General features: G+C 45.6%; 1 protein-coding gene and 1 long non-coding RNA gene across 3 annotated transcripts in view; both read left to right on the top strand.

Moving 5' to 3' along the window:
* LOC308577059 overlaps positions 1-25927 on the top strand; it is a 79687-nt gene that overhangs the window by 45373 nt on the left and 8387 nt on the right. The window contains exon 1 of one of the 2 annotated variants that reach the window (XR_014003399.1): positions 6349-6373. The exons of the other annotated variant lie outside the window; for it this stretch is intronic. This is a non-coding gene — a long non-coding RNA (uncharacterized lncRNA). Of the gene's footprint in view, positions 1-6348; positions 6374-25927 lie in introns of those variants that run through there. 2 annotated transcript variants of the gene reach the window in all.
* Positions 587-24343, top strand: LYL1 (LYL1 basic helix-loop-helix family member). The gene is made up of 4 exons (XM_081176920.1): positions 587-1134; positions 15940-16385; positions 19389-19480; positions 19701-24343. Exons 2-4 carry the CDS (start codon positions 15940-15942, stop codon positions 20045-20047), a joined length of 885 nt encoding a protein of 294 aa, XP_081033046.1. The 5' UTR covers positions 587-1134; the 3' UTR covers positions 20048-24343.

Below are 25927 nucleotides of genomic sequence, written 5' to 3'. Positions count from 1 at the left end.
CACGAGTGCCTGCAAACATCCTTCCTTTGCAGGAATTGCAGGTGTCCTTACTGACCGTGGATCCCAAGGCCAGTGACTGAAAGCCTGGTTCGCCTGGTTCCCATGCCATCCAACGGTTGTAAGAAATGCCGGCTGCTGACTAACTGAGCGTGATGCCCAACATGGGCCCTGTGCCTGCCAGAAACCCCAAAAGCAGGCTGGCTGATGGAGAGGCGGGGAAGAACCTCCTGCCTTCCCTCCCTGGGCAAGGCTCTCCTGAGCTCACATCCAATCCATGTTTCTAGTCGCTAATGAAAGTGCTCTGAGCTCTCCTAAGCCACCTCTATTATGTGTTCACTGGTCTATGTTATTCCAGTGTGTAGACACTGGGCTTCCTCTTGTTTGCTTTCCAAGTCCCTTTGCTTAGGCTGGGTCTGACTCGGGAGTTTCCTTATCAGCCCTGTGCAGGCAGCTCCTGTGCGGCTTATCTCCGAACTGCAGAACATCCCCCGTCCAAAGAGGGCAGGAAATCTCTCTCCTGCAGGGGAGGGGAGAGGGAGGGAGTGGGGAGGGGGCTTGGCCCAGGCTCCTTCATCAAAGAAGCTCCTTCCAGTGGCCAAATAGCGCCTGTCAATAAAGAGAGGTGGCCGCAGGGGGAATTTGTAAGGAACGAGGTGGCAGCAAAAGCGGGAGCCTAATTGATTTGAAGTCCCCAACCCAGCAGCAAATAACAATAATAATTATACGCACGCTCTGGCGGAGGGAAGCAGAGGAGGAGAGAGGAAGCGGCCGCGAATCATGGCCCCCGAGCATGGTAGCCTGCAGCAGCCATGTGGCCGGCTTCGGGGGTAGAGTGCCTGGACAACGCGGGCCGCTCGCCTTCTTCCAAGGCTCTAGAATCAGAGGCCGGCACCTCCTGTTTCGTCTTTGAGGAGACCCCTGTGGCACGGCTTCTACATGCCCCCTCAGCTTGCCACCCAGGCCTCTTTACAGCCAGCAATCAGGTGACACCCCATTTCACCTCGGGATCCTCCGGCCATCGGACGGGGTTTCGCGGCCTTCCTGCCTGCCCTTCTGCCACAGGGGATTAAAAATGACCGCCTTGGTTGACCTTTGGAAGAGGAAAGATGGCTTTGGCCCGGTGACATCTGGCAGGTGAGGAAAGGGGCTTTTAGGGAGTGGCGGGAAAAGGATGGCTGGCATCTCCCTTCGAAAGAAAAGGCAGAGGGGACTGAGTTTCAATGATTTTATTTTAGCAAAGACGGTTGTTAAGGTCTTTTGATTCATAGTTTGCCCAGAAAGGACCGGTGGTTCCTTTTCTTGCAATTTTTTGTTGTTGTTAAACAAAAACCCATTCTTACTCTTGTGGTACACAGCTCCATATTTTTCTCTCTTAGACTGAATAGCTTATATGTTTTTATGGTAATTTTTTTACTGTATCATCAGTCCAGAATAAGGATGTCTAGTAGCGCAATTAATCTTAAGACTATTCTCCCTCCAATTGCCCTTTTTGTGTGGGGAACTTTTTGTTCCTGATGAATTCTTCATCTCTCCTCACCCACCCCCCTTACTGCCTGACTGCTGATCCCACTGCTAAAATCTAATTTAAGAAAAGAAATGGCATCTGTAAGGCCTAGAAAACATAACTGCAGAATGGAATTTTCACAGCAATCCGAAAATACATTTACAAGCCAAATAGATTTTGCATTGAAATCCAAATCCAGTTCTGTATAGTAACTAGAGTGGCATCCGTCGAGCAGCGCTGATCTGTCACAGGGTCCTCCTTCATTTTTCTATATGGCAATTACAGTTAAATAATCACCGCTAATCAATAGGTTTGAAACTTCCACCTGCACTCCCGTTTGAATTTCAAAGATTCCTGTGATCTCTGTGCTAATCTTGGAAATTATCACTGTTGTTATTTAAGCTGCTGTGATATCATTCATTTGCTCAGCAATTGCATCTGTTATCATGCCTCATCACCCACATGGTTTCCTACCGGAGTGCAATTTGTAACAAAATTGAGCGATTATGACTTCTTGCTTCACGTTTCGAAGACCAAATTCAGTGGTGTGGCTCATTCGTGTTTTCTACAAGATTGACACAGCGCTTTTTTATCTACAATTCCCTGCTCCTCCTCATACAGAAGATGAACTCACATGCCGTACAGTCATCTCTGTAAACATGTAAAATAGTCATCTATGTAAAAAGAAAAGAAAAGTGTGTGATATATTGTTAATGACATGCACATTTTTTAAATTTTTTTCTTTTCTTGATATGATACAACACTGTAATGGCATCGGCATTTTAAAAATAAGAGATGCATTTTCTCCCCTGGATTAACAGTTGTTGCAGTAAGGGCCTCTTCAGACATTACACACTTCCTCAATGGCAAACACTTCCATGTAGGAAAATTGTGCGCCCGTGTGAAAATTGTGTTTAGATTGTTATGTGTGTGACAATTGCACACGTGTCTGTCTCACAGTGAGCACACGTGCGGGAGGTCTTGGCTCCCAATGCATGTATTTCCCACTGCATGTGAAATGGTCTCATCCTGAACTGCCACATGCATGACAAATATTTTGCACTTTCCACACACACATACCGGTACCCCAAATGCTGGAAATGCATTGATCCTGGAAACGATGCAAAGAGTCAGCGAGCTTTATCTTTACAAAAATTCCTCTCTTCAGGAAAAATATAATTTACTTATAATTATATATACAATATAAGTATATATAATCTCCCCTTCATTACATCAGTAGTCCTAGGGCAGTTTTTAACCTCTGTTAAAAATACATTTAAATATAACTACCAACCAAAAGCAAAACCCTGCTGCAGCAGTCGAGAGCAATTAACAATATTTATTATGTATATATACATTCATTATTAAAAATTTATGCACATCCACATAATACCATGTACAAAAACAACATATAGTCTCTATCTTTTAATTACGGTACTTGTGATGTACAGTACATGACAAACACTGGGGTCACAGTTCCTCGTAGGGTTTTGTACCCGTTAAAGACACTGATTTAAATTGGCTTTAAGTCCTCCTAACTCTGTGCTGTTTTGCGGCCACAGTGTATTTATTTATAAGATGTATGAATATGCCAATGTATGTGATAAGAAAACCGAAGGCAGGAAGTTAGCGTGGTAATATAACATTTTTAGGATAAAGCAATGATCCAGAATCCTGTTAACCTAAAATATTTGGATTTAAGTTAGTTTCTGTTTCATTGAAAGTCAATGTAACTAATTTGGGGCAAACAGAGAAACAATTGATTAAAGTAAGTCATGGATTGGCTGTATTAGGTTTAACCAGTACAGTATACAGTATACTCACTTAAAGTGGATTTTTTCCTTCAATGGGGGGAATAAAAAGATGAATAAATGCCCTGAACTTGTGGGTGTTCCATGAGCTCTGCTTCTCAATTTTAGACACCGTATACTTTCTTGTCCTTCTTTCTTGTGCTGTCCTCCAGTTTTAGGGGGAAATATTGAAGGCAAAATGAAAACATGTGACAGTCGACGTCTCCGACTTGTAAATCACAGAACTGTGGTTTGTTTGTTTTTTGTTTTTTAAGCCCCCTGTGTTTTAAAAGTCTGGTGCGTACGAGTTGAAAGTAGCTCGTAATTTTTGTCTGTGTGCATGCATAAGAATGGCTTTGAAAAGGCCTCAGATGTTGCTGATTGGGACGCCAAACCCTCCTGATGACATTTGCAAAACCATTTCCTCTATTTCTCAAACATTTTTATCGCCTGACACTCAAACAAAGGACTGTGGCAGCCACTCAGAATAAGCATTGTTGCCACTTTATCTCCCTTAGCTCAGTTACCTGCGTTGCAAAATATCATCGCATGCCATCTCAGTCATGATTCTTATTCTAACATTTTGTATGGGGAGCCCAAGTGAGCCAGGCATCTGAGGGGAGCCGGGCCTTGTGGACGGATATGTTTTTAAAGCCCTGAATATGATGGCATTTTCCTGAGCAGGAATTCACTTTGTAATCAGAGCAGTTTCATAATCTATTCAGAAAAAGGACAACAACAATAATAAAACCCTGTTCCCAAGTCAATTACTAATATCAATCAAAGCATTTGCAAATTTCCTTATTCACAGTTGTGCACCACCTGGCTCATATTTGCATGTTTAAATTTGGACTCAGCTGTCTGCAGATTTTGACCACTGTGCATTGTTTCTAGCCGAAAGGGCGACATGAGGGAGCTTCTGTGAGGCGGGAAAACGTAACGGAGAGTCAAGTAGTCATTTGGGCCCTTAGAGAAGAATTCCTCCTCTCGATGCACTGGGCAAATTCTGACTACGCATTTGCAGTTGGTCTTCACAACCAGGGAGTCAAAGCATTACAAAATGGGCTTACTTCTTGTGCAGGTATACCATCATATTTCCAACTCTCTGTTTTGGTTCCGATCTACCTATAGATTGGAGATCCCTTCCAACCACACAATTCTACGATTCTACAACTTCCGCAACTCTTATCTGGCATATTTGGCCATTAGCAGTCCTCGCTGGTAGGCAGAGCTTGAGAGAACTTTTCTTCCTCTTTCATAACAGAAGACAGAGGGTCAGCGGAGCCAGCCCTGTCATTCGACAAAGTGAATTGGATGCTACAGGCAGCACATGTTTGGGGTCAGAGGAGCAAAGGCAAAGACTCTGAGGGCAGAGTTTTGTGAGTTGTCAAATGCCCTGCCCTTTCCTGCTACCCCGCTGCCATGAGACCTCCGGGTACAGGGCGCTATATCAATTCAATAAAAATAAATTTTAAAAAATTGCTTGTAGGTCTGGTGGAAGATTCCCACAGGGATCTGGTTGGCCACTGTGAGATCAGGATGCTGAACTAGATGGGCCATTGGCCTGATCCTGCAGGCTCCTCTTACGTTCTTAAGATCAGGTCAGCGGTTCGAATCCCCGCGACGGGGTGAGCTCCCATTGCCCAGTCCCTGCTCCTGCCAACCTAGCAGTTTGAAAGCACGTCACAGTGCAAGTAGATAAATAGGTACCGCTCCGGCGGGAAGGTAAACGGCATCTCTGTGCGCTGCTCTGGTTCGCCAGAAACAGCTTAGTCATGCTGGCCACATGACCTGGAAGCTGTACACCGGCTCCCTCAGCCAGTAAAGCGAGATGAGCGCCGCAACCCCAGAGTCGGCCACGACTGGACCTAATGGTCAGGGGTCCCTTTACCTTTACCTTTAAGATGACACTGACAGTCTGGTATGTGAGGTGGGGTGTGTGTGGAGAGACACTGTTTCATTCTTCCCCTCAGCTCCAAAATAGCCTTGACCCTGCTGGCGATGTTGATGGGCAGAGGGTTCAGATCTGATGGAAAGATAGTCCTTTTTCACGCACAATGTGTATCAGACTTATGGCGATACCACTCATTTGAACACAGCTAGGCAAAAATATGGGTTGCCCTCTCTGCCATTATTAGCAGCCATTGAAAACATCACATTCAGTGAAATGGAGAGTAAACCTCTGGCTACAGAAGAGCAGGCTAATGCGTGCCTTGTTTTCACTTCCATGCCTCACCGGTAAGTTTCCAGAGATACCAGGTCTTATCTGCCCAGGGTCTCTGGTGTGTTCTCCTTATTATTCTGTGTTGAGCTTCATTGATAAGCCAGTCCAGGCAGGGCTGTGGCATTTGTGGGCTTGCTGTGGCCAAGCACCCCTCATCTCTTACAGCAGTAATTCAAGGCTGTCGTCCGAACCACACAGACCTTCTCGATTTGAAATGGGAGCTGCATCTCTGGGGGAAAGCGGTTCCCGGAAGACAAGCCCCAGAGGAGAACAGCCACATGCCCCCTTTCCGCAGTGAACGGCAGGCTCTGCGTCACATTTCACATGTGCCTCATAGGGCAGCCGACGGGTGCAAGCAAATGGTTTTGCTACCCCCATGCATAGCCTGAACTGGGGAGAATCTCCCTGTGCTGGAGAGCAAGATAAATGTAGGAGGCAGGCAGGAGGATTATCAGTGCTAAGACAACTTCTCTGGACCCTCCCTTTTCTAACGGTTTCCTGGACTAAGCCTTCTTTTTTTTTTTTTGCATACCCTCTCAAGGGTTGGAGGAGAGAGGCAGTTTCTTACCAACATCCAGAGACACCCCCTCCCTGGCGCTATTGATGACTGAATCGCTTATTCTGAACCAGCTACTGTGTTTTTTCTGTTTAGGGGTTTGGTTCCTGATTCTGGGTGCTTCCAGAGGGGCGTTTGTTGCCAATGGGTGCTCTTCACACATGCAATTCATTTGCAGCATCTACACAGCATCCTTGGCATTGAAATATCAGCTCATATTCCCCTGCTCCATCTCAATTTAACCTGATTTTTACCCTTTCAAGGAAAAATCCTACGGGTGTGTGTGTGTGTGTGTGTGTGTAAAAACACATTGTCATCAACCTGGTTGCAATAGCTGAGTGGCCTGTTCACGATACTATTATCCCTTTGGGAATAACCTTCATGGAAAATGTTTGACCAATTGTATTTTATTTTTGGAAATTTTTATAATAATATCTAGGGGAAAAAGGGAATAGCCTTCAGGCTGAGTTTCGATTTCAGTGAGCAGGAGGGCAGGGGGAAAGACTCTCTGATCCAGTTCTGAGTTTAGGTCCCAGTTCAGTTCTTCTCCATCTTAATAATCACAAGGGCTATGGACACATATACTTTAAAAATAAATAATTAAGGTCCAGATTTTCAGGAATTAAAGTAGACTAGGAGTGTTCCCATACTTGGATTATTGTCCCAAGACAGTTCCCTCACCTCTGCAGCTATTGCACAAGAATGGGAATTCCATGAATGGTCTGGAGGCAGAGCAAAGCTGCAAATAGTGGGCCATCTATTCCAACCCCCTGCAATGGCGTACCATGGGGGGAGGCTACTGGGGCGATTGCCCAGTGAGCAAAAATCTTTCAGGGCGCGTCTCTGCAGTTGCCGCCCCAACCGGAGGTGCTCCCTATCCCTCCCACCCACCCACCTCACCTGAGCAGCACACCGAGCAGGAGCTGGGAGAGGCCGGGCCCTTGCATTCCCCCAGCAACACAGCGAGACTCATAGCCATGGCAGTGGCGGTGCCCCGGCCCAAGGAGGCACACACACATGTCCCGCTGCTACACTGCAACTCTGTCTGGCAGCAGCAGCAGCAGCGCTGCATGGAGGTGCTGGTTTGTGGGCACAATACTTGCCTTAGGGGGTGCAATATTTCCCTTGCCCTGGGTGCTGGCATCCCACGCTACGTCACTGACCCCTGCAGTGCAGGAAGCGCAGCTAAAAGATGGCCAGCCAAACATGGTCAAATGTCTTTCTTGGGAAACTGGAGGGAATCCCTAAGTGCACGTTACAAGAATGAGAGGCAGAGGGAAATTTCTTTGCCACTGAACCCCCCATGCCTCAGGGACTGGGGAGCGGGGATGAGTTAAGTTCTTTCAGTAGACAGGCTGTCATTCCCAGGCAGACTTGCACCCTCGCCCCCCCCCCCCATAAATTAACCAGCAGGGTTTCTGACAAACCTGTGAGAGCCTTGGAATTCTGATTTAGTCCTAAGTGAAGGGAAAACACAACACTCTGCACCCCCATTCAGCAAGCAAGCCGGCAAGCAATATGAAAAAGAAATGTTCACAATGCATGTCACCATTTTTGTAGCTTGATCTTTTTCACTGGCCTGTTGAACTGATCCAGGCCAGCCAGCCATTGCCTGACGGAGGTTCAGGGGCCTTAAATCAGGTATAGGCAAACTCGGCCCTCCAGATGTTTTGGGACTACAACTCCCATCATCCCTAGCTAACAGGACCAGTGGTCAGGGATGATGGGCATTGTAGTCCCAAACATCTGGAGGGCCATGTTTTCCTGTGCCTGCCTTAAATATATAAATGCATTGGGGAGAAAACGGTTTTCCAGAAACCCAGACCTGCTCCCCCCGCTTCTTGGCTGAGCATGGAAGCACAGGAATAGCCCCCTCCCCCAATACAGAACATTAAAGAAACTCACACAAGGCTGTGGCCAACCTCCCACCCACTGCCTGTGGCTCACAGCGTGACCGCATTTACGATTATCTGCTGAGAACGTCTACCTCAATCGAACCACACCATCTCTCTGTGACAGCTGGGGATTCCCCACACATCTGATTTTCGTAGACACCTGTGATAAAAGCCCTCAGAGAATCACAGCCATAGTGAACAGCAAGATCCAGCAGCTTTTGCTGCCCCCCCCCCCAGATCACAGGCCCTCCAAGTGTCCCTATTTTCCAGGGACGTCCCTAAATTAGAGAAGCCATCCTGGTTTCCAATTTGATCCTGAAATGTCTTGCTTTTCCTTAAAGGTAAAGGGACCCCTGAACATTAGGTCCAGTCGTGGCCGACTCTCGGGTTGCGGCGCTCATCTCGCTCTATAGGCCGAGGGAGCCGGCGTGCAGCTTCCGGGTCATGTGGCCAGCAGGACTAAGCCGCTTCTGGCGAACCAGAGCAGCGCAACGGAAACACGGTTTAACTTCCTGCTGGAGCGGTACCTATTTATCTACTTGTACTTTGACGTGCTTTTGAACTGCTAGGTTGGCAGGAGCAGGGACCGAGCAACGGGAGCTCACCCCGTCGCGGGGATTCGAACCGCCGACCTTCTGGTCGACAAATCCTAGGCTCAGTGGTTTAACCCTCAGCGCCACACATGTCCCATTGCTTTTCCTTGAGATGTCCCTATTTTCATTGGATAAATATTGGAGGGTACATATGTTGGAAGCTGCTCATAGAGGCTGGGGCAACTCAGTCAGATGTGTGGGGTATAAACAGTAAAATGTTCACTACAGAATGGGACGTCCCTATTTTCATCAGAGAAATGCTGGAGTGGATGAGATCACAGGACTGCTCATCTGAGCACTGGCTGCAATGTTACCCAAATGTGATTGTACCATAGATTCCTATACAGTCGTACCTTGGACCCTGAACGCCTTGGTACTCAGACGTTTTGGCTCCCGAACGCCACAAACCCGGAAGTGAGTGTTCTGGTTTGCGAACTTTCTTTGGAACCCGAATGTCTGATGGGGCTTCCACGTCTTCCAATTAGCTGCTGGAGCTTCCTGCAGCCAATCAGAAGCCGCGGTTTGGTTTCCAAATATTTTGGAAGTCAGAGTTCCAGAACGGATTCCGTTCGTCTTCCAAGGTACGACTGTAATGAATTGCATTATGAGAAAGGCAGTTTCTTTTTTTTAAAAAAATAAATTTTTATTAAGTTTTACACAAATATCTCCAATTAACAATTTCCCAATTAACATATTTTCATCTTTAGGACTTCCCTCAGCTTCTCTGACAATCATCCGTATTTAAATTTATTATCTACGCATTATCCAAAATTAATATCGCCTTTTGATATACCTTTACCAACATATTTGCATATTTGCATATTTGCAATATTCCTTATTCTTTCACAAAGCTTCTTTAAAATCCACTAGCGTTGTTTGCTCATCACATACACTCTTCAAATACTCAGAAAATTTTCCCCAGTCCTCAATGAACTTGTGATCTCGTTGGTATCTTATTTTTCCAGTTAGTTTGTCCAGTTCTGCATAGTCCGTTAACTTCATTCTCCATTCCTCAAGAGTCGGTAGTTCTTCCTGCTTCCATTTTTGGGCCATTAATATTCTCGCTGCAGTTGTTGCATACTGAAAGAGTTTATGGTCCTTTCTATTTATTTCATTTCTTGTTATTCCTAAAAGAAAGTCTTCTGGTTTCTTTACAAAATTATATTTCAACATCTTCTTTAACTCATTATATATCATCTCCCAGAACCCCTTCACTTTCTTACATTCCCACCACATGTGAAAAAATGTTCCTTCTTTCTCTTTACATTTCGAACACTTGTTACAAATTTTAAACATTTTTGCTAATTTAACTGGTGTAATGTACCATCTATATACCATTTTCATAACATTTTCCTTTAAGGTGGTGCATGCTGTAAACTTCAAGTTATCATTCCATACTTTAACCCAATCTTCAAAATATATATTATAACCAAAATCTCTGGCCCAGTGAATCATTACCGACTTAACTTCCTCGTCCATCGTATACCATTCCAATAACATTTTGTACATTTTTGAGATTACCTTACAATCATTATTTACTATTTCTGTTTGGAATTTTGAATCTTTTTCTGTATAACCCTTCTCTTTCACATCTTTTTTAAACATATCATTTATCTGATAGTAGTGCAACCAATCGAATACATTTTCTTTTACTTGTTCATATGGCTTCATTTTCCATTTCTCTCCTTCTTTAACCACCAATTCTCCATATGTAATCCAATTCCCTCTCATATTAGTTTTCTTAACAGTCATAACCTCTAGTGGGGACAACCAGTGTGGAACTCCTGATTCCAATAAACTTTTATATCTATCCCATACTTCAATTAACGATCTTCGGAAGATGTGGTTTTCAAAAGCTTTATGACTCTTCTTCTTCTCCAACCATAAATATGTGTGCCACCCAAATCTGTTATCAAATCCTTCTAAATCCAACAATTTTGTATTCTTTACTTTTATCCATTCTTTTAACCAACAGAGACATGATGCTTCATAATAAAGTTTCAAGTCTGGCAGAGCAAAGCCTCCTCTTTCTTTTGCATCTGTTAATAACTTATATTGAATTCTTGGCTTTTTGCCCTGCCAGATATATCTTGAAATCACTCTTTGCCACTCTTTAAAAATCATTGTCCCTTTAAGTATCGGAATCGTCTGAAATAAAAATAACATCTTTGGGAGTACACACATCTTAATTGTTGAGATTCTACCCCAAAAGGATAGTTTCAACCTTCCCCACACCTCCAAATCTTTCTTAATTCCGTTCCACACTGGTATATAATTGTTCTGAAACAAATCAATATTTTTTGGGGTTAGCCATATTCCCAAGTATTTTACTTTTTTCGCTACTTCAATGCCTATTTGTTGTTGCATTGCTTCTGCCGTGGTTTGATCCATATTTTTTGCTATAACTTTAGGTTTTTTCCTATTTAGTATAAATCCTGCCACTTTACCAAATTGTTCAATTTCTTCTAACACTTCAGTTACACTCTTCATCGGATCCTCCATCATTATTACCAAGTCATCTGCAAAGGCTTTCACTTTATATTCATTCTGACCTACTGTCACCCCTTTTATTTTCTCATTTTTTCCTAATTGAATTCAGAAAGACTTCCAGAACCAGTATGAACAAGAGTGGTGAGAGCGGACATCCCTGTCTTGTACCTTTCGATATTTTCACCTCTTCCGTAATTACATTGTTCACAATCAATTTTGCTCTTTGTTCGATATAAATTGCCTTTATTCCATTGAAGAAATCATTCCCCATCTCCATATGTTCTAAATTTTTTAACTTAAAATCCCATGATATGTTATCGAATGCCTTTTTGGCATCCACAAACATCAAATTGCTTGTTTCTCATTCCTGGCTGTCAGATATTCCAAAATATTGATTACATTCCTAACATTGTCTTTCATCTGCCTGCCTGGAAGGAAACCTGCTTGATCTTCATGAATGATTTCTTGTAGTACCTTTTTCAGTCTTTTCGCCATTATTCCTGCAAAGATTTTATAATCTGTATTCAACAATGAAATTGGCCTGTAATTCTTTACTTGTGTTAAATCCGCATCTTGCTTTGGAATAAAGGTTATAAAAGCTTCTTTCCAAGTCTCTGGTATGTCTTTTTCTTTCAAAATATTATTCATAACTTCTTTCAATGGTACCGTCAGGGTGTGTCTCAACTCTTTATAGTAACTTGCGGTAAATCCATCTTTTCCCGGGGCCTTCCCTTTTTTCAGCTCTTTTATAATCTCTTTTATCTCTTCGTTATTAATTGGGGTGTTCAGTCTGTCTTTCTTTTCTGTCGGGATCTTTTGCACCTCTTTTTCTTTTAAAAATCTCTCTATTTTCCTCATATTGTTCTTTTCTTTGCTTCTATACAATTGTCTATAAAAATCCAGGAATCCTTTTCTAATACCATTCGGATTATTTATCTCTTCTCCTTCCACCGTGATTTTATTGATTGTGCTTTGTTCTTTTCTTTTCTTAATTTGCCAGGCAAGCCATTTACCCAATTTATTAGCGAATTCAAAATTTCTTTGTCTTAACTTAACTCCACCTCTTTATTTATTTATTATCATAGCAAATTGTGTTTGCAAAACCTTGATACTTTGTTTGATTTTTGAATTGTTTGGTTTTTTAATTAATTTTTGCTCATTGTCCATTTAAAATTTCTTTCTTTTCTTTCTCTCTATTCTTCTTTTTGATTGAATTCTGTTGTATAAAAAAACCTCTCATCACTGCCTTGCTTGCATCCCAAACTGTACTCATCTTCGTACCTTTGTTACAATTGTCCACAAGGCAGTTTCATTTTCAATAGGTTTCCTAAAGACCCCTAGCGTGGATTTTGCCTTTTTTGCAGCTGACCCCAAGGTCTTGCTCCTGGTCTGTCACTGCCAGTTCTGACCCCATGAGTGCATATGCGAAATTAAGATTTTATTCTTTTGTGTGGATATGCATCTACAATGAATTGCATTTGCCATTTTAACCACCCATTTGGAGAAGTCCTTTTGGAGCTCTTCACAATCTCTTTTTGGACAATTCGGTATGATCACGAAATTTGGCTACCTCACTGATCGCTCCTAACTCATTTATGGACAAGTTTAAAACCAGAAGTTTCAATACAGATTATTGAGGGACTCCACTTTCTACATGTCTTCACTGGGAAAATGCAAGTTTTCCCACTTCCTGTTTCTTAACCAGTTACTGATCCACAAGAGTCTCTTTCCTCTGATTCTGTGATTGTTAAGCTTGCTGAGAAAACTTTGGTAAGGTACTTTATTTTTAAAAAATTAAAAATCAGAATATCAACCAAATCCCCTCTATTGATATGCTTGTAGCTCTTCTTCAGGCACTGCCAGTTTGTATTGGATAGCATGCAGATATACTGAGCTGTGAGGTGATAAATTGAATGATTCCTATTATTAGATCTTGTAATAGTGATGCCTGAGTAGACATGAGGTCAGAGCTGGCCTCTGGATTTATGGCAGGATCCAGTCTCTATGTTTGAGTCTGTTGTGTGGCCTGCATGTGGTAGCGAGGCAGACGTTTTAGATCAGGATTAGTCCCAAACTGTGGTCCATGGACTCAGGTGTGGACTTTGGAAATCTTTGATAATATAGCACCTTGTGTGAGGCAAACATTTGGTGCCCCCAAATGGAACTTCTCCATTATGGATTTCTCCATTTTGTGCTCCCACAGCTCACTGCCTTTTGTGAGGGAATCGCCTGTATCTCCCTAAATCCGGCACTGCATGGATTATCAATGCCCTGTGAGCGTCATTTGGGTGGTTCGTGGCATTTTCGTGGATTGATTTTTGACGATGCGAGATGTAAGGGACCCCTGGATGGTTAAGTCCAGTCAAAGGCAACTATGGGGTGCGGCGCCCATCCTGCTTCAGGCTGAGGGAGCTGGTGTTTGTCCACAGATAGTTTTCCGGGTCATGTGGCCAGAGCCATAGCTAGGTGATCTTGCGCCCTGGCAGAACTGTACAGATTGCGCCCCCTAGCCACTGACAAATTAGCTCTTCTTTCTGCCTCTCTTCCCAACCCCCCTCCATTCAATTCACCCTCTATTTAAAACCTTTTCTTATGAGGAAATAATCAATATTTTTATTTATAGACATATTTATGGACATTTTTAAAACAGTATTGTGCACGCCTCCTTGCCTGCGCCCCTGGCGGGGGCCCACTTCACCACCCCTTAGCTATGGCCCTGCATGTGGCCAGCATGACTAAACCACTTCTGGCACAACGGGACACCGTGACAATTGCCAGAGCACACAGAAACTCCAGTTACCTTCCCGCTGCCGTGGTACCTATTTATCTATTTGCACTGGTGTGCTTTTGAACTGCTAGGTTGGCAGGAGCTGGGACAGAGCAACGGGAGCTCCCCCCTGTGCGCGGATTTGAACCACCAACCTTATGATCGGCAAGCCCAAGAGGCTCAGTGGTTTAGACCACAGCGCCACCCGCATCCCTATGTGAGATGGTACATCCATCACATAAATAAAACATTCATTGAGTTTTAACTGTGTTTTTATTGCTGCTTTTATTTATTGCATTTTAGTGTACAGTGGTACCTCGGGTTACAGACGCTTCAGGTTACAGATGCTTCAGATTACAGACTCCGCTAACCCAGAAATAAGTACCTCGGGTTAAGAACTTGGCTTCAGGATGAGAACAGAAATCGCATGGCTGTGGCACAGCGGCAGTGGGAGGCCTCATTAGCTAAAGTGGTACCTCAGGTTAAGAACAGTTTCAGGTTCAGAACAGACCTCAAGAACGAATTAAGTTCTTAATCCGAGTTACCGCTGTATTACAGTTTGAATTTAAATAGCAAGACATTAAATGCAATGGGTGAAATTCGACGTCCCACTATGATGAATCTTCCGCCTGCAAAAGTGTTTCAGCTGACCAGGACGAATAATCCTCCCTCTACTCTCTTGTGCGCTGTGCTGTTTCTTTGCCTCTCATGTCAGGAAAGAGTGCAAAAATCATGAAGCATTTACTGCAGTGCTTTACAATTGCCACAATAAGCAGAACAAGCATTAAGTGGTCTGCCAAGGCCCTCAGTTATTTTCAAATGGTCTGTATGGAAAAAACCGTGGGTTTAGATTAATGGTTTATTTGTAAGGACAGACAGGGTTACCACCCAAGTCCTGTGTGGCAGAAGCGTCATTGCCCAAGATGAGCTAAAGTTCATTGATGAAACATCGGAGTGGTTTTAGTGGTAACTCTAGGTGGGAAGTAGTGTTCTGTCACTTTCTTATCTGGATCTATTCTGTGGTAAATTATTTGGCCTTTTCAACCTTCCCCCCACCCACCTATTCGTTGGGTAGTTTGAGAAAAGTCTGATGTCAATCCCTGTCACAGCTCACCACAGGTTTTTGCTTCTCCTGTCCATGTGGACTCTAGAACCTGGAATATGTACACTTGAGACTTGTATCATATACAGTGGTACCTCGGTTTAGGAACTTAATCCGTTCCGGAAGTCTCTTCTTAAACCAAAACAGTTCTTAAACCAAGGCACGCTTCCCCTAATGAGGCCCTTCCACCATTCAACTTCCGTTGTTAGACCGAGGTAGAGTTTGCAAACCGGGAGACTACTTCCAGTTTTGCAGAGTTCGTAAACCGAATAGTTCATGAACAGGGCTGTTCTTTAACTGAGGTGCCACTGTATGGTGAGTCTGGTAATGCTGAACCAAATCAGCATAATGTTGCAAACTGGTGACTTGCCAAGCTGAAATTTTGCAGCTTTCCCCTTCCACTGTGTGACAAGGCGAGTGAGAAAGGTCCAGTTTTGTTGTAGCTGAGACATGTCACCCAGATCCCTTGCCCTCTAGTCAGGATTGACAAAGTTCTCTTCTTCCCTTTACAAAAGTGGACTTGTAAAAATTATGGGATGGCTCAAAGAAGAGCGGTAATAGCTTCTCGTTTGGGGAGTGGGAACTGTTTTGGTTGAAACTTGAGAACACATTATGCTCCCTCCAGCTGAAACACATTTCTAGAAGTAAATGTTAACACTCCATTAGTGCCTAAAATCCAAATATTAAACACTGAAAACTAAAAGTCTGAAAACGAGGAGAATCTGCTAACAACATTTACATAAATACATTTCTTCTCCTGCTAACAAATTAGTCTTTGCCAAAAGAACTGGCATCCCTCGCCACGGCGTTTGTGACTAAATTTCTGAAAACCAGGCAACTAGGATCGCAAATAATCTGGTTTGCCTCATCTCCAAAATTCAATTGGGTTTGTTAAGCGGCTTAGTTTAGGGGGCCCACCGGCTTCTGCGATGCCCACATTTCATGACTTGTGGGAGTAGTTGGTTGGTTGGTGTGATTTGATGTGGTCTTCCTCACTTTCTTTCTCTTCTCCCCACAGATGAGAAGTGAAGAAAAAATGATGGAGAAGCTGGAGGCCTCTCAGCCGCCGGTTGCCCCAGAACAGCAAAACCCGCAGCCACCAGTCTCCCCAATTGATATCCCCTCCCCAGCTACTGGGGGGGATGAGGTTGAGGCCACCCCATCACCCACAAGCCCCACCTCTTCCTCCCCTCCAGCCAAGGGGAGCCCTTCTCCTCCTGACCCGCCCCCAGCCCCATTGCCTCACAACGTCCCGGTCATCAGCCTGAGCTACAGCAGCAAGCCCCCCGCCCACATCGACGTCCCCACCACTCAGCTCACTGCCCTGCACCCCATTCCCAGCCTCTTACAGCTCTCAGCTCTTCCGGCTGGTCCTCCTCCGCCCCCTATGGCGAATCTAGCCGGAGTGAGGAGCCCCCTTTTGGCCCCACAGTACCAGCCTCAGTACCAGCCCTTTCTCAACAGGTAAGTCCTGAGTGGAAATAATCAGGTTTGCAGGGTGGGGAGGGTGGGAGGAAATCCCGGCAACGGAAATAAGTCAGCAATCGGAATGGAGTTGAAGTTTGATCCCATCCACATTTAAAGGCGAAGCTACTTGATTTGTGCTTTCTGGAAGAGCACTGAAACGTAGCCGTCCTTCAGAATTCGTTACTGCTCTAGATTTTGCAATGCAAAATTCTCCAGCACATATCAGGGCGAAGTGTGCATGCGAATGGGCAGATTTTGTGAGAGTAACGTATGAAAATGCATTATATTGGGCGAAATTGCCTAGGAAGATGTACGTGTTACAAAAAATTCACAGCAAAGTGCTGACGAATTTTCGTGAGAAATTATTGTTACCGTCTTGGACCAAATATAAGCCGTACGTTTGAAATTCGGGGGGGGGGGAGGGAGACAATACCCGAATATAAGCTGCTCCCTTAAAATTCCACAGGCACTCACACCCATAAATGGCAAATGCAGAAGAAAATCCTATGGGTACTAGAGAGGACCCGCAAGTGGTTTAAACACGTGTTTGTAGCACCATACATGCAAATAAAAAAATCAACACTGCGCTGTAAAATACGGGGAAAGTGATGAATGACATTAGAATTAATTGCACAACTGTCTCAAGCTCGCAAATTGGCAATAAAACATTTTTTGTTCCATTTTACCGTATGTCTGTTTCAGCAGCGATATCGTAAAAGCCAATTTTTGTAAAGTCACGAATTTAACTTTTCATGGTTGGAATTTGGAAAAAAGTGCCAACATGGTATTATTATTATTATTATTATTATTATTATTATTATTATTATTATTAGTGTTTGTAAAATTGCAAGCTGACGTGGATATGTAGAGAACTGAAGACTGCAAAAATTATAAATGGACAGAAACCGAAATTGGCATATTTGCCCTTCCCTAATCAGTCCCAGCCTAGACCAGGGGTTGCCAAACTTTTTGGACCAGTGGGTGTATTTCAATTTTTTAGAGAGTACCAGAGGCACTGAGTTGCGCCAACATTGGGGGGGGGGGTATCGTGCATGTGTGATGTTCCACACATGTGGCACCGGCACGCTGGGCTCCTCAAAGTGTCCAGCCAGAGTGCTGGACCTTCATCATGCTGGCACAACCCTGCTGATGAGGGTCCAGCGCTGGCACTCCAGGCTCATAGAGGAGGTCAACGGTTGGGAAGACCAACCCTCAGGAGACTCCTCCACCCCCTCAACATTGAGGGGAGCCAGCCCCTAGCTAGCCCAGAGGGTTTAAGATACCCCGGCCCCCTGGAGAGGACTGCGGGTGCCAGCCACAAAATGGCTACCATGGTGGCAATGCATGGCACACAGTAAGGGAGAGTACAGTCATAGTGAACTTTTCCCCATAATCGTATTTCCATGCTAGAAAAGGCTTAACCTGTTGAACTTCTCTCTGCCCCACAGCTGTTCAAGGTACAAGAACCATGTTTGGTCGAAACCATTGCACATGTTTTATTTTCCTGCTCATTTTGCACAAAAACCCGTGATGAATAATTAAATCCCATGCTGAAAGAAAGGTTAAATTGCCCCAACCTCTCCGGGGTTTCCTTTCTACTGAACAGTTGTAGGTTTGGGATTATGCACAACATAGCAAAATTTATGAGAGATGCTGTGAAACTACATCACTTTGAGACTTGAGAGGCACTTTTAAAACTTATTAGGTTTGTATTAGTTTTACCTTTAAGTAACTCCTTTTATAGGGACGCGGGTGGTCTCATCCACTCCAGCATTTCTCTGATGAAAATAGGGACGTCCCATTCTGTAGTGAACATTTTACTGTTTATACCCCACACATCTGACTGAGTTGCCCCAGCCTCTATGAGCAGCTTCCAACATATGTACCCTCCAATATTTATCCAATGAAAATAGGGACATCTCAAGGAAAAGCAATGGGACATGGGTGGCGCTGAGGGTTAAACCACTGAGCCTAGGACTTGCCGATCAGAAGGTTGGCGGTTCGAATCCCCACAATGGGGTGAGCTCCCATTGCTCGGTCCCAGCTCCTGCCAACCTAGCAGTTCAAAAGCACATCAAAGTGCAAGTAGATAAATAGGTACCACTCCGGCGGGAAGGTAAATGGCATTTCCGTTCGCTGCTCTGGTTCGCCAGAAGCGGCTTAGTCATGCTGGCCACATGACCTGGAATCTGTACGCCGGCTCCCCCGACCAATAAAGCGAGATGAGTGCCGCAACCCCAGAGTCGGCCATGACTGGACCTAATGTTCAGGGGTCCCTTTACCTTTAACTCCTTTTATGAACAGATGCCAATTTTACACTGACATCCTTTGTATTTTGTGCATGCCAATAAAGGAGATTGATTGAGAGAAGCCTGTTTGCCCACAATGCCAACCCTAAACCAAAGCCTAGGCTGCCATCCTGTACCCATTTTACCTGGGAGTAAACCCCATTAACTAGAAGGGAATTTACTTGTGAGTAGACATGTATACCATTGTACCCGAAGTGAATTGTTAATCTGCCTGATATTTATCTCATGCACAGCAGGAGACATGCCTAAGCCTCTGATCATTTGCCTTTTGGGCCCTTTTATTTGCAGAAAATAACATCTAGGGGCTACCTAAGCTCAGGCAAACCCACTGCAAGAAAGTTGTATCCTGGTTCTTAGGGAAAAAGGAAGGGTGATCTGAAAAAAATGCCAATGACCAGTGAATAAGACATACAGTCGTACCTTGGAAGTCAAATGGAATCCGTTCTGGAAGTCCGTTCAACTTCCTAAACTTTTGGAAACCAAAGCGCAGCTTCTGATTGGCTGCAGGAAGCTCCTGCAGCCAATCGGAATCCGTGGAAGCCCCGTCGGATGTTCGGGTTCCAAAGAACGTTTGCAAACCGGAACCAAAACGTTTGACTCCCAAGGTGTTCGGGATCCAAGGTACGACTCTATGTTTAAAACAAGGCTGCCTGTGGAAGAACCCTCCTGATCTCTTGTCTTCTCCCTTTAGCATCTACATTGGCAGCTCTGGGACTTTTGGCCTCTTCCCCAACAACCGCCTCAAGCGGAGGCCGAGCCATTATGAACAGGACATCACAGAGGGTGAGTGGCTGTGGGGTAAACCTGTGGGGTAAACCTTCCATGGATTAGAAAGCATAGGCAGAACTGCCCATTTTACAGGATTGGGGACTGAGGCTGCGCAGAAGTGTCTTTCTCAGGAAGGCTGGCATGCCCAGCAGAAGAGGAATGTGCCCCCAAGTTGATGCCCCTTTCGTGAATGCATTTTATCCACCCACTTACCCTTCTCCGCTTATTTGCCCAGGTCATCAGCCCCAGAAGGTGGCACGCCGGGTCTTCACCAACAGCAGGGAGCGCTGGCGGCAGCAGAACGTCAACGGTGCCTTCGCTGAGCTGCGGAAACTCATCCCGACCCACCCGCCCGACAAGAAGTTGAGCAAGAACGAGATTCTGCGCCTGGCCATGCGATATATCAACTTCCTGGTCAAGCTGCTGAGTGACCAGGCCAGGTCAGCTGGCGGGGAGCCTCCTGAATCAGAAGCGCCTTGCAATGGCACCCCGAGGACTCCCTCGCCACCCACAGCACCCATAAAAATGGAGCAAGGGACCGTGGAGCCAGTGACTGTGCTGGGGGCAGGAGAGCCACGGTGATGAAGAGCTCTCTGCCCAAATGTGTGCGGCCGTTGCTTCTCTCCCTCCACACGCTCAAACAGGGCTCAAACACAGCCACATGTGTAGACTGAAGCAGCATTGAAGCACCTGGACCGAATCTCCCTTCTGGGCACTGGATGGAGGACTTGTGATGTGGAGACTGCTATGACCTTCTAAGGATGAATGCTTAGATTTCAGGGTCCATGAAACAGTCCCTTTGAGCAGGACATCCCGCCATGCCCACCTGGTGGCATAAAAAGCAGGGACTTCTTTCCGAGGAGGAATTAGGAGCGGGGCTTTTTATGTTCATGTATCCAGCTTGGCTTGTTTCCAGAATGACCCATGAGAAGGTGTGGGGTGGGGAAGCAGCAGGGAGCCTGGCTTGTATGAGACATAACTCTTCTGTCCCCATCTCCAGTGAAGTGGGGCCCCTGGGTGGGCGAGGGGGACGGTCTTCTGTGTTTTACCTCTGCTCAATGTGCATCACTTCCAAATCCTCAAGCCCAAGCATCTATTTTGTGCAGGGTCTTTAAATCGAAATATGAGCCCGGACAAAGGAACGGGAATAAAAACAGGGTTAAGGAGTTGCTCTTGGCATTGGAACTGGGGGGGGGGGGCAGACAGCCCTCAGCTCACAGGCTCCGCCTTTCTGTTGGGAAAACCCTTCATCACAGGGCAGAGGCTCAACTCCCTCTGTAAAAGCCAACAAGAGATGGGGGGAATGTGGCAAGGGGGGAGGTATTGAGTAAATAAATGGGCAGAAGAGAATGGGTTAGGCAGTCCCTCTCCCCCTGCCAATCGTCTGCTCACGACTGCAGCCCCTTGTGGCTTTTCATTAAAAAAAGCAAAAAAGGTGGAAGACTATTATATGCATCTGATATGTCACGTCTGATTTGACACTTACTAGCTCACGCTGGGTGGAATTCAACAAAATTTAACTCGGAGTAAAACTTTGCTGACTGCCACCCTCTGGATTGTGGGCAGGGGTTCAACGCACTGGAATGGGGAGGGGAAATCCTTCAGAAAGAAAACAAGGGAAAGGTTTGACTAGCACTCTCCTCCCTGACATCCTTATAGGGATCATTTGTTGGGATCTTTTCCTTTTTACTGCATTACCTGCCGTCCGCACGTGATATACCTCACCGTCAGAGAGAACCAGGCCTATTGATGCTTCTTTCTTCAGCTCACAGCCATAATTTTAGCGGCCTCAGTGGGCTGCAAGAGGAATTGCCCAAGTCTGGGGTTTGAGGGGCTTTGGGTGGGTGTGTTGGGACAGACGGGCATTGCCGCAGCGACTGCTGTGTCACTGCTGGTGGGCCGGTGCCTAGCTTGCGGTGGTTGGGCTGTTGATGGGAGCCCCACGGCTTCAGGAACTGCTCCCCTTCCTGGAAATGGAAGGGCGGTTTGTGCTGAGTCAGTGTCCAAACCTGCCCAACGCTTTCTGGGCCTCCTGCCAAAACCAAACGTGCCAGTGGCAGATCCAGGAGGGTGCAAGGTCCTCCTAGGCTGCTGGGTTTTATTGCGCAAAGGAGGTTGGTGAAGAAGAAGAAGAAGAAGAAGAAGAAGAAGAAGAAGAAGAAGAAGAAGAAGAAGAAGAAGAAGAAGAAGAGGAGCAGCCTTCTGGATGGGGGAGGGAGCGAGCAAAAGAAGGAAGGACAGAGAAGTATGGCGACAGCTACTGCTTATCTGAATGCACCAGCACCCAGTGGATCGCCAGATTAATGGGCCAAGGCGATGGCTGTTTTTCACAGCCTGCAGGGTGAGCTCTTGCCCCCATTGGATGTTTCAAATGGTCAGTGCAGCAGGGCTGCCCTGGTCCAGGAGATCCATCCATGTTAAGGCCAGGAGATATTTATGACCTGGAGCGTTCATGCTCTGTCCCAAGAAGAGAGAAATGTTAAAGCTGAAATCATTCCGCAATTAGACAAAATACAGACCAATCCTTTTTAATGCAATTTAACAAGTACTGCATAATCTTGCTCAATGTGCCTGCTGTGTTCTGAACCTTATTTTCCTCCCACCCACCAAATTGGAGCTTGTGTGTGTGTGTGTGCATTGAGATTATTTTTATTACTCCTAGGAATTGAGGATGGAAGAGGTTCGGGTGAGAGGCAATAGGGAAGGAACATGACCTTGGCAGCCCAGAAGTGGGGGCTGGGGTGGGAGAACAGAAAACCATTCAACGCACCAGAGTTTTGCCTTCTGAGTCTACACCGCCATAACTGTATATTTGAAATCATGAAGACTAGAGGCCTGCTGAATTCTTCCAGGGGAGCAGTTCTCTTAGCCTGCAGCAGTAAACAACATCATCCATGGCAGCAAAGAGACTACCTACTTTTGTGGTGGTGCAAGTTTCCACAGGCAATCCCTGTTATGTGCTAGGAATCATTCCAAATGCAGAGAGATGAACAGCCCTGGCAGACGTCACTGTTTTCTGCTTAGCTATATTTTCAGCCTCATTCCCATGGCTAAGGAGTTTCTTCTGTAGCACCTTCCTCTAGGTCTGGAGAATCGGGATGCTTCCTAATGCGAGCTTTATGTTGCAAATGGGTCATTCAGTTTGGGTTCTTCTGCGTGTTTGGCACGTCAGCTTCTACACATGCTTAGAATTTCAGTCATGGATATTAATTGCTATTCTGCATCTTGTGGTTCACATGAAATGGGAAGAGCATGATGGAATGTAGCCTGAGGTGGGTTTTTTTGTTTTTGGTCCCTCACTATAGTCATTCTGCAGCTGCACTCCACTGACTTCTATTCTGGCTAGGCACACTGGTATTTTCTGTGTGTGTGTGTGTGAGCACTTCTAAAGAAAAAAAAAATCTCAGGAAGAGTGCAAGCTCAAATGTTACCAGACTTTACATTTCAGCAATGGGCAAAATGGATATATCTACTGTGACACTGTGGTCTAAACCACTGAGCCTCGGGCTTGCTGATCAGAAGGTCGGCAGTTCAAATTCGCGCAAGGGGATGAGCTCCTGTCGCTCTGCCCCAGCTCCTGCATGTTAGTGCAAGTAGATAAATAGGTACCGCTGTGGCAGGAAGGTAAACGGTGTTTCCGTGTGCTCTGGTTTCCATCATGGTGTTCAGTTGCGCCAGAAGCGGTTTAATCCTGCTGGCCACATGACCTGGAAAGATGACTGCAGACAAATGCCAGCTCCCTCGGCCTGAAAGTGAGATGAGCGCCGCAACCCTGTAGTCACCTTTGATTGGACTTAACTGTCCAGAGGTCCTTTACCTTTTTTCACAAGAGTGTTAAAGCGGTATTGCACAATATATGAGAATTACAGTGGTACCTCAGGTTAAGTACTTAATTCGTTCTGGAGGTCCGGTCTTAACCTGAAACTGTACTTAACCTGAAGCACCGCTTTAGCAAATGGGGCCTCCCACTGCCGCCGGAGCACGATTTCTGTTCTCATCCTGAAGCAAAGTTCTTAACCTGAAGCACTATTTCTGGGTTAGCAGAGTCTGTAACCTGAAGCATATGTAACCTGAAGCGTATGTAACCCGAGGTACCATTATTATGAGGAATTCAACATTGCGCTAAGTTGATCATTCCATCAGTGCAAGCTTTTCAACTTGCCAGATGGAAAGATCCCTCCTCTTCTCCCCCGCACCTTGTTCTAGGGCTTCTCCCGAACCTTGTGAGCCAGTTTAGGGGCTGCGATGAGGAAGCACAAGAGAAAGAGAGGTGAATTCAACATTTTGATGAGTGGCCTGTTTCCACACAGCCTACTTCTGTGCACTCCTTGCATGAACAGATCTGTGCAAGACCTGCGACAATAATTTGAAAAATGCTTGGGGGCTGCTTGTCACCCCAAACGGGGGCAGGGTGTCTGTGTGTGCCAGTCTTCCCATCCCAGCCTTCTCCAGCTGACCTTTAACTTCAGCTTAAAGCTCCTCAGAATCGTGTTGCCTCTTCTAGATCGTTTTTTGAACTTCTCCAAGGGTTTCCTGAGGCAGGAAGGAGATCTGAGGGCATGGAGAGAGATTTTGGGCCCTTCTAGACATCATTCTTATTGTGCATTCATGGTGGTTTGTTCTTGGGGGAGTCACACAAGATCCCGATTTCAATTCTGCTTGTGGCTGCAAAGGTTTTGGGGTGGTCATGCTGTCTCATTTCCAGTCAGCACATATCCTGTAACTTCCTGCTGAAATCCTGTAACTTTTCATAGCACAAATGTCCTGGGTTTGCCCGTTTTTGTCCTGCTATTGTTGTGCTATATCTCCCCCAGACGGCAATAATGTGGTGCCATTGGGGAAGCACCGCAGAACAACTAATAAAGCAGAAGGGATCCACGCAGTGCTTTTTTTTATTAAAAAATTGTTTCAGGGTACTCTCATTTTGACTCAAGAAAATACCATTTTATAGTTAAAATTGGGAAAAATAAAGACAAGTAAATGGTAAAGGTAAAGGTAAAGGTAAAGGGACCCCTGACCATTAAGTCAGTCGTGGCTGACTCTGGGGTTGTGGCACTCATCTCGCTTTATTGGTCGAGGGAGCCGGCGTACAGCTTCTGGGTCATGTGGCCAACATGACTAAACCGCTTCTGGCGAACCAGAGCAGCGCACAGAAACGCTGTTTACCTTCCCGCTGGAGTGGTACCTATTTATCTACCTGCACTTTGACGTGCTTTCGAACTGCTAGGTTGGCAGGAGCAGGGACCGAGGAACAGGAGCTCACCCCGTCGCGGGGATTCGAACCGCCGACCTGATCAGCAAGTCCTAGGATCTGTGGTTTAACCCACAGCGCCACCCGCATCCCTACAAGGACAAAAGTCCAAATATTCATGTCCCCCCAAATTAGCGTCCCCCCAGAAAAAAAGTAGTGGATCCACGGCTAATGCACTTTTGCTGCGTTAATAATATGTTGCAGAATGCACCTGCAGCAAAACACCAGTCTGGAAGAGCCCTTAAAAAACACAGCAGCAGCAGGAATGCGCACACATCCTCTGCCACTTGCTTTCCCTCCCAAGAGTGGAGATTCTTGGAAAGACTTGCAAAAACTGAAAAGAGATTTAGGTCTGATCTGACCACCTGCTCCTCTGAGCAACATGACCAAAGCCTGCAGTGCTTTAAGTAGAAGCTGCAGAAGGCTGGGAGGAATTAATTTGCAGAAAGCTTGGCACATACAACTACAGGCCCTTACCTGGTCAAGAGCACTAAGGAGCCCAGTTCCAACCACCTATTTTTATTATTACAGATCTAAGAAGTCAGAATTGTAAAAAAAGAAAAACCAAGCAAACTACAGCTGAAACCTTTAAGTTGATTGTGAAAGGATTGACTGAGGTTGAGGGGGGAAAACCAATTAACCAACAAACCGTATACCCTGGGTATTTCCTGCCAAGCTCTGCCCAGTGGTGTGGACAGCAAACAGCAGAAACACCATTAATATTGTGAGTGAAAAAACAGATGTGCAGAGCCTCATGTGCCAATCACACACACGGAGAAAAATTGGATCTGAAAGACCCGTTCTGAGATTGTGCCTGGACACAGCTTCCCTATGTGTGTGTGTACTAGTTTTTAACAGATGTTGAAGACCAAGACCTGCCCAAGACATTTTGGCGCCTGCGGTGATCCACAAAATGGCACAAACACACACCAGGGAAGATCATCATCGGGAACAAGCAGGGAATAAAGATCTACACTGGGAACAAAATCAACCTCACCTGGCGGCTGAAGTGGGAATCAATGGCTGTTGTGTGGAGGGGGAAGGAGCCTGCTCTGAATCACACCAGGCGGGCGCAGAGCCCAGAGGGCAGCTCCCGCCATTTCCTCCCCAGTGGTGGGAGATTAGCTGCACCTCCTATTCACTGAGGGACTGCTGTAGAGGCAGCACTGGGAAGAGGCTGCCGAGAAGGAAGGTCCAGCCTCCTAGCAGCC

Source organism: Podarcis bocagei (genome assembly GCF_964188305.1).
Source record: "Podarcis bocagei genome assembly, chromosome: 17".
NCBI classification, from domain to species: Eukaryota; Metazoa; Chordata; class Lepidosauria; order Squamata; family Lacertidae; genus Podarcis; species Podarcis bocagei.
Note: the sequence above shows the minus strand (reverse complement) of the source record. Positions and strands in the feature narration are given on the sequence as shown.